This window comes from Trachemys scripta, chromosome 15 (genome assembly GCF_013100865.1).
Source record: "Trachemys scripta elegans isolate TJP31775 chromosome 15, CAS_Tse_1.0, whole genome shotgun sequence".
Lineage (NCBI taxonomy): Eukaryota > Metazoa > Chordata > Testudines > Emydidae > Trachemys > Trachemys scripta.
Genome location: NC_048312.1, coordinates 6,260,675 through 6,273,041, shown reverse-complemented (window position 1 = coordinate 6,273,041; position 12,367 = coordinate 6,260,675). Strand labels below are relative to the sequence as shown.

Genomic DNA, 12,367 nt, shown 5'->3' with positions numbered 1-12,367 from the left:
TTAAAAGACAATGTCAAGATTTTAGTTTTAAAGGGACAATTTGTCATTTCAAAACTGGGCATAGTGCTATGACTGTTGATGGTAAATGTGTGGCGCTTTACTAGTGACTATACTAAATTGCAGGATTTTAGTTCATCTGCATGTGCTCTTGTATTTCTAATCTAATCCTTGTTCTCAGAGGGCCCAATCTAATGTCAACTGAAGTCAATGAGAGTCTTTTTATCGGGCCCACATTCAACAGACTTTTGCCAAAGTACAGTATAAAGTCCCAGTCTGCCGAAGTGCTTAAGCACGTGCATAGTCCCATTGATTTTAAGGGGATGAAAATTATGGACATACTGAAGCACTTTTCTGGACTAGGGCTCAATGTGGTCCGATAGATACATACTACCTATGGTCTTGATCCAAAACCCATTAACTTCATTGCAGGTCTTTCCATTGATGGGCTTTGGATCAGGCACCATATCCTACTTGGATGCAAATTGTCTGTTTGTAAATGTTCCATGCTTTTGGAAGAGCTCCCCCCTCCCCCAAAAAATCTATTTTAGTGGGCAAGAATGATTGATTTAAATATTGTGATATAGTCAGTTCCTAAAAATAGGAAAGGAAAGAAGCTACTTTGATTTTTGAAATGTTTATCTTAACTATTAAGAGGCTGTGTAGGCTACTCAGCATGACTTGCAAATTCCTAGAAGCCTTTTTCTATTAAACTACAATGAATGAGACAAACTTGACAACTACCAGAATTTCTAATATACAACCAAATTTTGTTTTGTTAAACAGGGTCAAGGTGACTGTGTGCTCTCCAAATGGGAGGTGGATCCTAGTAAAAACCTGGTGTCTGTTCAAAGTTTTGCTGATTCGAGTATGATTAAAGGTAAAACTTTAAAAAAAATTGCCTGTAAAATAAGAAGTCTATTTATATAATTAGACAGGAATATAACTGAAAATATCTTGAGCTAATTTTTGTAATTGTTAGTTTACTGTTTTAATAATGCATGTAGTATTGCAAAAGGAGACTTTATTTTGTTGAGTATATACTGCAAGCCTAAATCTGTGCTTCAAAGTTGTTAACTTTTTGAAACCGATTTTTCTGCAGTGAAGTATTACAAGATGACCTACAGCTGGATTTCCATTTTTTACAGGGTTGAATAAACTTTTTCCGTTAATCTGTTTTCAAATATTTGTCTCTAGCTGAGGAGTGAATGGGAGCATTGTTTAGTAATGTTATTGTTCTTCCTCCTGGGCTTACTCCTAAAAGCTGCTGAGCACTCTGGTTTGATTCCAACAAAGCAGTTCAGCAGATAAAAACTTAAATGCTTTCTGGATTGGGGCCTAACTGTGCCACTAGGATGACTGACTGTAAGATCCATTTTAAAAACTCTAAATAAATAAACTGCTTTGTAAATGGGTATTTCCTCAAAATATTTTCAATTCAAATAAGTTTTTCCCAGACACACACACAACTTCACATTTTGCTGTTTTCTTTCCTAGATGCAGTGCAATTTCAGGTCATAGACAATTTGTTGTTTGTCTTGGATAAGGAAGTAAGTATCATGTCACTGATCTGTCTGAAATGGCTTTTACAATGATTTTTTTACCTAATGATTTTAAAAAACTTTTATAAGGTAGAAAGATGCCTTTCCTTATAGAGGAGTTGATCTTGCAATGTGCTTTATTCTTTTGATAGAAACACTTCAAGACCTGGTACACTTATTTACTGTATTGTAAATATATTGGTATCCTCCTTTTTGGACCTGCCAATCTAATAAAATATGTCTTGATTATGTCAAGAAAGTGGATACCTGACTTTGTTTTCTTCTAGAACATTTTGAGCATGTGGGATGTTTATTCTCTTACCTTGACTTGGGATTGGCCTTCAGTTCATATTGAAGAATTTCTTCTAACTACAGAATCAGATTCTTCTTCAGTCATAAGGTAAATGAAGAATTAAAGTACCATCTTTAGACTATGAAGGGTCTATTACTGCAGGAACTGTCCAACCCTCATTTGACTTCCTGTAGGTCTTGGGGTAATCCCCAGTTGGCAAGGACAGGAACTAAAGCTGAGATTTAACCATCGGGGAGTCTAAGGATTGAATTGCATGGTATGACAGATCTCATTTTTGCTTCTTGCAGCATTCCACTAACCTTTTTCTAGCTCAGTAAAGCACAATACTGGACCTGCAGCCCAAGTATCCTTGACTTCCTTCCAGAGAGGGTAAAAATGAGGCCTCCTGCGTAGTGACTCTCCTTATTACTATTAAAGCAGTTTAGAACCCTCCCCTTAGAATTGCAAGCATCATTTTGGCAAAACTCAGCTGCTGGATTGAGCACTGGAGTATTGCTCTCAAGACTATGTGAAATACTGACATCCATAATAACTAGAATTTATATAGCATTTATCTTCAAAGTAGGAAAATAAGTGGTATTACATTTTGCAGGTTGAGAAATTGAGGCACAGAGTTTAGGTGAATTGCCTACAACTACAAAAGAAATTGGTAACAGAGCAGAGATTAGAACACAAGAATTCTAGCTCTTACCATTAGACTGTACTTGTCTTCCCAGTTTGTCACCACATGCATGGTTTCAAGCTTGGAAATTGAACTCCTATCCTATGTATGGTAACATACTGTGCTACTCTAGGGCCATATACTGTAGTAGTACAATAGCTCAGTTTTCATAGAATACCTACATTTTACAAATTGTTTCAGTATCTTTTTTATAAACTTCATAATTTAACATAAGATTGATTGTGTTTTTTTCCCCTCTTCTTTATAGACAAGGGATTGCCAGCCTTAAACTAATAACCTTGACAGTACCTGTTAACAAACAGGTACAAATCTCTTTCTTTATCTATATTCTGTTTTATTTTGATTACACAGCAGTTGAAAAGCATGAAGATATGAGACGGCTGACTGTGCATGTAGTCAATAGTTGCCTTTTTCTCAGTGTTTTGCTAATTTCACGCCAACCTTCTGTTTCAGTTATCTTAACTCCAATGCCTGTTCACATTGGGCAACTATTAGAAAGCAAAATAACTGTTGCTTTTTATACCAGTTTGGGGTTTCTTTAGTGCAGACATGCTTGTTTTTAAAAATATAATAAATATAGATGACATCTAAAACAATGTTCAACTTAAATTTTTGGCGTTCGTCCTCTGGGGGGCTCCAAAAAGTGCTCAATAAATGTTCTACCTCATTCTATAGAAACATTCCAGAAAGAATCCTGCAAATAACTGTGGGGATTAATTTATTTCATCAGGCAGCACCAAATTTTATGAGTTCTACATTTACCTTTTTGTTTTTTTCCCTTATTTTATAGATGAGAAACCTCATGGTTTTTTCACTGCCTGCAATGCACCTGCTCTATTCTTTAGAAGTATCTGTTGTTTCTTCACTCGTTCGAAGTGGAATCAGCACAGTATGTTTATATTTTTTTAAAAAGTTAATTAAGTGTTTTAATATGTATAACTTCTAAGCAGTTGCTATGTTTATTTCTTTTAGATTAGAGCCCCAAAAGTGGTAAAAACTATACATGCATATAAGAACAATTCCTTCCCCTGATGATCTTACAATCTAAATTAAAAAAAAAAAAATAATAATAATCCAAAGGACGGAGGAAAGAGATAAATTATACAAACAGTTATCAGGGTGGTGCTGAGCCCATGTCTTGTTAGTTTAATATTTTTATATTATTGGCAGCTGCCAATAAATCTTGTTGTTAGATTTATGGTTTGCGTGGCTTTGTTTTCTTAGCTTAAACAATTTTTTTTTTTAGGTGATGCTGCTGAGATAGGTTTTTATGCTAGATTTAATTGATGAGGTGACATCTTGACAAATGGGTTTTTGGAGGGATATTCCAAACACAATGGGCAGTTTGGGAGAAGGAGCTGAGAGATAGCCAAAGGGTTATCAAGGCTTGTGTCATTGGTAGAGTGGAGCGGGTATTGGGAAATGAGAGTGGATACCAAGACAGAGGTGTAGGTAGCTGTGCATTACTGCCCTCATTTTCAAGGTGCTAAATAAGTTCTAGATTGGCTGTTCAGCACAGTGCAGAGCGGGTGAAATGACTCAGGAGTGTAATATGTTTGAAGCACTTGGCAAGAAAGGTTATTTGGGCAATGGCATTTGGAGACAATAGAGGCTAATATCAAAGACCAAAGAAGAGGAGATGATGATCGTCAAGACAGTAGGTGGTCAGGACAGAAACTTTGGCTTTCTAGATGAAGAGGAAAGGTTGACTTTTAAAGATGTGAAGGAAGAAGTGACTGTCAAAGTTTAGGGCCACTCCACCTGTATGCCACTCCACCTGTATGCCTCTCCATGGTCCCTTAGGGCCTCCACTTTAGACTCCTGGCTCTTGGGTAGACACCTGTGTGTGTCTCCCTCCTGACCGGGTTTTTTCCAGGCTGCACGGTTCCTGCCTACACTGTGATATTTCCAGCGAGCCAGACTGCCTACACAGGCCAGCATCTGTGCTTCACTTTTTTTCCAGAGGCTATGAACAGCTATAATTATCAGCAGTCACAAGTGACCACACAGCTCTTTTGTAAGCAAGTACGTTTATTTTTAAGGTGAAAACATTACAGAGAAAACATTTAAAAATAATAAAGGAAACTAAACACTTGCTAAAAAGCTTATCGGAGATCACCCCATCCCCGACTCCAACCTCAGACTCTGGGAGATGTTAGTCCTTCAAAACCCACAACTGTTTTTTTCCCATTGTAATAAGTTCATAACTGTCTCAAATTCAGAACCAGAACAACCATGAATAGTTAGATTTTTTTTCTTTATACTGCTTGGGCCTTTGATCTTGGCCTCATGTAACAGGTGCACCACAGACAAAGCTCCACTGCTGGGGGCATATCTTGAAAAGGCTGGGTTTTTGTATAACCAGAGGTGGGCCATTTGCATTCACTTCCCCCTAGATATTTACCCGGAAATCCACTTTACATATATTGTCCCAAATGTCCATTCTTGTTAGGCATATTGTTCAGTATATTCCTTTTGATCATCCAGGCCTTGCATTCCATTTCCCCCAAAGAGGTTACATACAATCCTGGCCTAAAGTAACACACAAACCATTAATTTAATACATTGGACCTCAAAAAATATTGAAACTTAATTCAATAATGCCTCCCAAGGATACTGCAGGAAATTGCTATATCTGTCAAGGTGATATGGCCTGGATGTAGGAAAAGAAGGTGAGGGCGAAGTCAGAAATGAAACTACTGTTGAGGGTTTGAGTGTCAGAATGAAAGTGTCAACAGTAATTGAGATGGGATAACGGGGGGATTTTGGGTAGAAAGACAGAGTTCACTTTGGGCCATCTTAAGTTTTAGATGGTGGCAGCCATCCTCGACAAAATATTAGTGAGACCGCAATAGATGAGATGTTGGATAAGAGAAGAGAAATATCTACATTCCAAATTAATAACGTCTTCATTATTGCTAGTTGCTTTGTACTGCTTGAGATTTATTTTTTTGTAACTTTAGTTTCTAATAATTGTCTACTGCAGGATACAATATATTTTTTGGAAGGAATTAATGAAAATCACCAAAAGTAAGTCATATATTTACGTTTAATTAGATTACTGTTATATGGAGATGTGCCCAATTATTTTATATCCATACACTATCATAATTCCATAATCACTTTCAGGTCCCCTGAAGGCCCGGTGTCTGTTTTAGTATTGAGAAGTTTAACAGAAGCCTTGCCAGAAAACAGGTATATTTTCTGCTTTGAAATTTTGCTTTCTCTTTAAGTAACTTTGATACGTTATCACGCTTTATTTAATTTCGCTCCCTAGATTAAGACGCTTACTTCACAAACACAAGTTTACTGAAGCTGAGAATTTTGCGATTCAGTTTGGACTGGATGTTGAGGTAAATGACTCATACTTGGCAATAAATTAAGAGATTAATTTGTGAGATTGAATTTATGAACCGAGTTTCTGTCTGTTAATTTCTTAATAGGATATAAAACATTTAAATTGTGAATTAGCTTTTAAAATAAACTGATTTAAGATACACAGTTGTGTGAAAGAAGTAAATTTTCATGTGACGTAACTAATATACCCCTGAACCATTCTGCATAAAGTACTGTATGCCTTCTGATGAAGGTTACCCATATAAGCATCAGGGGGTGTAGCACTGTTTGAAGAGCAGCACTTAATGTATGTTGATTAACAATAATAAGACTGGTTGGCTTGAGTCATTGCATTATTATTAGAACTTCCTTGGGGTATTGGATCTAATCCTGCAGGGTCCCTCAATTCCTATTAGAGACCTCAGCACTTCCCAGGGGAAGCTCTCTTGGCCTTATTCTGAACCTGAACTATTTCTTTTATAGACAGACCCTTCTCGGTTGACAAAAAATCACGTTGGGGACAATGCTGCACTAGCTTTTTCTATGGCAATTCATGGGAATTTTGCCATTTGACTCGAATAGTGGCAGAAGCTGGACTGTAGCATTCGTCTTAGACACGAAATGCTAATTGTTTATGTGCACTAGAAAATTTGATTAATCATATTTTCTGAAATTGATCACGACAAAGATTAGAATTTATCAACAAATAATTTTACTTAGAAAGAGAGTGAGTTAATGGGTGATCAAGGATTAGCAGCATTTTTTGATTAGTTAACTTTATAGTTCTTCAATGATGAGTTAAAATAGCCATAGGCTCTTTTTTAAAAAAGAAAAAATAATTTAATCTTTCCAGAGTCCTGAAGATAAATAGGAGTTTATAAAATTAACACAACTTTAGAAAACATATGGAAAAAGCCTAAAGGACTCTATCACCCACCTTGCACTCCCGCGCAAACAGTAAGCCAAAAAGTACCGCACTCCCGCACAAACATGTAGTTTAGTAAGCCAAAAAGTACCATGATAGTTAAATACTTAAATGAGGACATGCACCTTATTTGGACCTAGTTTCCTCCAGAATAATATTGTGATCTGACCATGTGATGACCTTTCAACTACAGAGAGAGATTATCTCTTTAAAGAAGTAGGATGCTAGTTTTAAAATTGTCTGCCTTTGTTTTTTAAAACAGCTTGTTTACAAAGTAAAAGCAAGTGCTATTTTAGAGAAATTGGCTTCATCTTCCATTGGGAGTTATGGTCAAACAGTTTGGTTAGACCTTGTGGATGAAGCTAAAGAAAATCTGCATAAAACACAGGTAAATGCTTTATATGTTGCATGACTCTTATTGTACGCATTCAACCAAGCTGAAAGGGAGCCGAGAATTAAGAATTTTAAACTGTTTCTTTAATCAAACAGGATAACCATTTTGTTGTGGATTACTGTATAAATGCTCCATGGCCAACGTATGAAACAACTCAGGAAATGTTAAACTACGCTAAAATCAGAGTAAGTTTTATATGAAATTGCTCATACCAGTACATTTCTGCTCCGTTTTCCCACTTGACTTGAATGACTGTCACTCCTACAAGGGATGTTGCAGCTCAACAAAGAATGATACTGTTTTGGAGGACTGGCCAAAAAATTATGCAAACTAAGGGCTAAGCAAAAGGAGAGATGCTGTTGAGTACACTTTGTTGTTGCTGCTCCACGCTAGGGTAAAGCCTATTTCCAGTTAATGCTGACTGTCAACAGCAAGCATGCCAGACACATTGCCTAACATGAAAATCATTTCTGCTTGGAGATATGGTGTGTGGGCTAGTTTTCTAGATAACTTTCCTTGTGCTCTTGAGTGTTGTGAAGGGATCCTTTTCCTCTTTCCCCTATGCAAAGAGCAGGACAGGGTTTCGTTTGCACATTGGACACCAGCATTTAGTCTTGGGCAGCAGGCCTACCAAGCCCTTTGCATGGACTGAAAACTAAACATTTGAATTTTTCATTCTTTTCACATTCCAGACTTTCCTGCCCTATTTAAAAGAACTAGGTAGATGTATTATGGCCCTGATCCTGCAAACACTGCATACATATAGAGCCCTGCACAGATGTGTATCCGCATCCAATCCACAAAAATTATCTGCAGATATCCACTGATATCCATGGATTTGCTGGGCTTTACACTGGGGGCTGGGCTTAGGCTCTGAGGCATCATTCTCCCTGCCACCCCTTTGCCGGAGCCCAGTCGGGGAGAGCCATGTGGGCAGTTGTAGGGAGCCTGCGTGGAGTCATGGATCCTCCACCTGTCCTCGGCTGGACGGAGAGCCTGGAGGCCGGGGACACAGCCGGGGGCTGCTCTCAGCCCACTCCCCCAACACACACACACACCACGGGCAAATGGAGGGTCCACCGCAGCTCCCCAACTGGCCTCCACGCTGTCCTGGGAGGAGGGAGACCTGTGGAGCAGCCCGGGGGCCACTCAGGCCCCCTGCCCAGGGGAGGTGGAGGGTCCGCTGCAGCTGCCCACCCAGCTCTTACCGTGACCCAGGTTGCAGCTCCGACCCGGGCCCCCGTGCGTATTCAGCAGAAATGGTCCACGGATATAAAGCGGATACCCACATTTTTGCGGGGCTCTACATACATGCAGAGATCCCCTGGAAAGATTGAGAACTTGCAGGATCAAGTCCTTGATTTATGAAGATACTAGTTTTTTGTTAGTGTTTACTTTAAAATTCTATAGTGCTGTGCAATATGTGATACATTATGCATCTACAGTATTGCCAACTATTGTGTGTTAATACATTCATTTCAGATCTTGAAGAGAGATGACAAAATGATTGCTTCCTTATCAGATGGGGTTCAAGTGTCCATAACAGAAGTAAGAGAACAAATAACCATTTTTAAAATAAAGGCAATTTTTAACTTCCTTTAAACAGTTAAGCAATTTTTAAAATTGGATTAATGTCTATACGTCTTAAAAATTTAATCTAAAAATACTCTTAAAATATGAGAAGAGATCCTGATATTGATATTCCTTTCAGCATGAAATGTTTCCTCTTGCTATAGAAACGAATGCTTCTTAAGTACTCTAGAAACCAGAGAGATCAATCTGATGTTTGTCTCTTGAATTTTTAATGTTGTTAAGGAGCTTGTGTTTATTCAGCCATGTTGTAGCTAAGATGGTATTCTTACAGTGTACAGGAGGTGGAGTATAAGCCATTTATAGTCTTGAATTTTTGGAATAATATGTACTAAGTAAATTGTCCTGCTTGACTAATTGGTTAGAGATTTTGGAAACCACCTGTACCTATCATTTTTATATTGGTTTTTTTCTTAACCATTTTAACATCACTCTCTGAATATCTAGAGTTTTCCCTTCAACTAAAATAACTCCTTTATTTCTGTACAGGTACTGAGAGCTCAAGCAAGGCTAACTACTTTCTATGGAGTCTTTGGACCAGAGAAATTCAGGTTTTCATTAATTTTTTTTTTTTTTTTTTTTTAATGTTGGGGCTTTCCACTTAGTGAGTCCTCCTTCACTTCTACTCCCTCCCTCCCCCCTCTCGCCCCCAGAGCAGGTAGTGGGAAAGCGGCAGAGCTCCACTTCTGTACCTAACATGGCAGCTGAGCTAGCACAAAGGAGAGTGAAGTAACCTGGCTGCAGTAAGCTACTTCTGCCCCAGGAACATGGTGGGAGAAAGAAAGGAATTTTGACCATCAGTCATGGTTCCTTTACTCTGAGTCTCAATTTTTCCCCAGAACTGCTCGTGGTGTTAGCCAAAGGCTCAATCTAGTACGTCAGGCTTTTTCCTTTTCCTTCTATGGTCTTGTTTTTTAATTTCCTATCTGCATAAGATGTCAGCCTGCTCTGCTGTTTGTCTGCTTGCTTGATTTATTTATTTATTACAAGCAAATTAAGCAGAGAGAAATGTGTATCTTCCTTATATGGGGGTCTAATTTTCCCTCTATGCCTGTACGCAACCATTAGGTTGGTGGTAGTTCTGCTACACACATGGGGGAAAATACACTCCAGTGCCTTTTTTTTTTTTGGACATTAGTATTCATTCTTTCATTGGGCTCATGATATACCATCAAGTAGCTGCATTGTGCCTCCTTGCAAAACAAAATCTGAGGAGGCTGGAAGGGAGCACGTAAAGAAACCCTGGCCATTTGAACCAGAAGAGAAGTCAAGCCAAGCCTACGTGGTGAAAATATGTAACCTAGATTTTTCTGTTGCAGATGCTTTAGTTTAAGCATTATTTAGCAGAAAGTTGGTATTTGTGGATGTGTGCCATAAGAAGGATATGATTTTTCAAAATCTATATTCACTTTACCACTATCTCTGTTCTTTAAAAACATGTTGGAATGTGTGTATGTATGTGTAATATATCTTTTAAATACTGTACATGAAAGCCTAATCACTTTTCCTCATCATACTCCTAGTGGAATTGCTTGGACTGAATTCTTGAATAATGAAGATATTTTCAAGAACATTCTTTTTCAGCTACAAGAAGGCAATCTCCCTTGTGCGCAATACCTCTGGCTTAGGCATCAGGTATGAAGTCTCAGGTGTTTTTTTAAATCTCTGTTGTTCTAGAAAGACCAGTATTAAACACCTCCTTAACAAGTAGAAAGTCTAAGAGGATCCCATCTTTGATGAGGCTGATTACATTATCCTATTTCCTTTGCATTCTGAACTTGTTACTGGTTAGACAAATTAATTTCTGTTGTAACATTACAGATAAGTCCTTTTGGGGGGGATGCCAAAGCCTTGAAAGATGACATTTTTGGGACTCTGTGAGGCTTGCCATCTTGTATTTACCTTCTCAGGAGCCATGGACCTTGCTCACTAACAGAATTTTTAAGGCTTGCTTAAGACTTGTTTGACTGCTGCCTTGAAAATGCTTTAAAAGCAGCTATGTGAATTGAGATGTAACAAATTCAAAATGGTGGCCACAAGCTATTGAATTTCCCATTGTCTTGCTGGAGAGAGCTAGAGATCCATAACTTTTTGGTTTTCTAAAGCAATGGCATTGTCAGCCCATTTCTGCTTCCACTGAAGTTTGTGGCAGCAAGATTGTGTTCTATATATTGTGATAAATTCACTTCACTTAAGTTTTGTTTAACTTGACTACACTCTCTTTAACATGAGAATTTTTTCTTGATTTCATATCTGTGAATGTCCAAACCCTTCACTAATATAAAGAGCCATGTTAGAAAGAGAAGTATCTTTATCTGATATTATATAATTTCATATACACTACACTAAAAACATAATTGTTTTGCTTTTATATCTTAGGCAGATTTTGAAAGCAGCTTTGATGTGAAAATGCTGGAGGACCTGCTTAACATAATCTGTACCACCATTCCTGTAAAAGAACTGTGTCTGTGGTTAAAAAATGTTGTGATTCCTTTTGTAAGGAGGGTTGTGCCAAAAGGACAGGTAAAACTATTAAAAGAAACATCCATGCAGATGACTTTTATATAAAATATTTTTTTCAGATTAAGGTACACTGTTATATGTAAGCCTCTTGCAGAAATGGTATTTTTTATACTCAGAAAAGCCATTTCTTTAGTATTGTGACTTTCTGCAATTTGTTTAAAAAATATTAATAACATTACTTCATATTATTGTAAATGTTTTGCGTTAGCACACAACATTTTAATCACTTTTTGCATTTCAGAAAATATTAGCAAAATGGCTGGAACAAGGAGCTCGAAATCTTGAATTAACTGATAAGGTAAAGTACATTTATGCTGCAAAAACCTTGTATTTCTACATACGTTGTATTTCTACACTTGTACTGATAGTCTCACTAATTGCTAATATTTTGGCTAGGCAAATTGGCCAGAAAATGGACTTCAAATGGCAGAGGTGTTTTTTACAAGTAAAAATCCAGGTGAACTGGGACTGGCATCTTCCTGTCGTTGGATTCCCTTGGTAAGGAGTATAGTTAATTGATTACACTATGATGTTAAATATTTACATTACTGGAACAGAGCTCTTAACATGTAGTCTTTTTATAATCGGATTGCTAAAACCCAGCATTAGCAATAAAATACATATTATTTCGGTGAGGGAAGATTCATTTCAGGGGAATGAGGAATTAGGTTCCTATCTTCCTTTGTCTTATCTTTTAGCCATGTTAACAAATGTCCTTTTTGCTAGTCTTAAAGTATTTGCAGTTCTGAAATTGGAATGTGACATGTCTCTCCCTAGCCCAAAGGGGGGCAGGGGAGGGGGAATTACTTATAGCTTGTCAGAAAGTTCCTGCCTGCTCTTCTCAACAAATCTTTTGTGAAATGCTGAACTCGTTTCAGTGATTATGCAAACCAAATAAATTATGGTAGCTCTATCAGACAGTTTGTTTACTGCGGTCTCTTCAGCAATCCAACATGATATGTTTTTGCAGTTTGTCACTTTTATTGTGTTGTGACAAATCATAACACTTAGCAGATGCCTGTATTCAGTTCAGTTAAGTTGAGAATCTCAACTCTTGCTATAAATC

General features: G+C 37.6%; 1 protein-coding gene across 2 annotated transcripts in view; it reads left to right on the top strand.

Moving 5' to 3' along the window:
* The window catches only part of KNTC1 (kinetochore associated 1), a 73,693-nt gene that overhangs the window by 11,203 nt on the left and 50,123 nt on the right, over positions 1–12,367 (top strand). For both annotated transcript variants that reach the window (XM_034790725.1, XM_034790724.1), the window contains exons 9-24: positions 784–877; positions 1,495–1,547; positions 1,826–1,938; positions 2,781–2,835; positions 3,324–3,422; positions 5,520–5,563; positions 5,663–5,728; positions 5,811–5,886; positions 7,057–7,182; positions 7,284–7,373; positions 8,671–8,736; positions 9,268–9,329; positions 10,302–10,413; positions 11,158–11,301; positions 11,543–11,599; positions 11,698–11,799. In XM_034790725.1, coding sequence (XP_034646616.1) covers positions 784–877; positions 1,495–1,547; positions 1,826–1,938; positions 2,781–2,835; positions 3,324–3,422; positions 5,520–5,563; positions 5,663–5,728; positions 5,811–5,886; positions 7,057–7,182; positions 7,284–7,373; positions 8,671–8,736; positions 9,268–9,329; positions 10,302–10,413; positions 11,158–11,301; positions 11,543–11,599; positions 11,698–11,799 — 1,359 coding nt within the window. The remainder of the gene's footprint in view (positions 1–783; positions 878–1,494; positions 1,548–1,825; positions 1,939–2,780; positions 2,836–3,323; positions 3,423–5,519; positions 5,564–5,662; positions 5,729–5,810; positions 5,887–7,056; positions 7,183–7,283; positions 7,374–8,670; positions 8,737–9,267; positions 9,330–10,301; positions 10,414–11,157; positions 11,302–11,542; positions 11,600–11,697; positions 11,800–12,367) is intronic.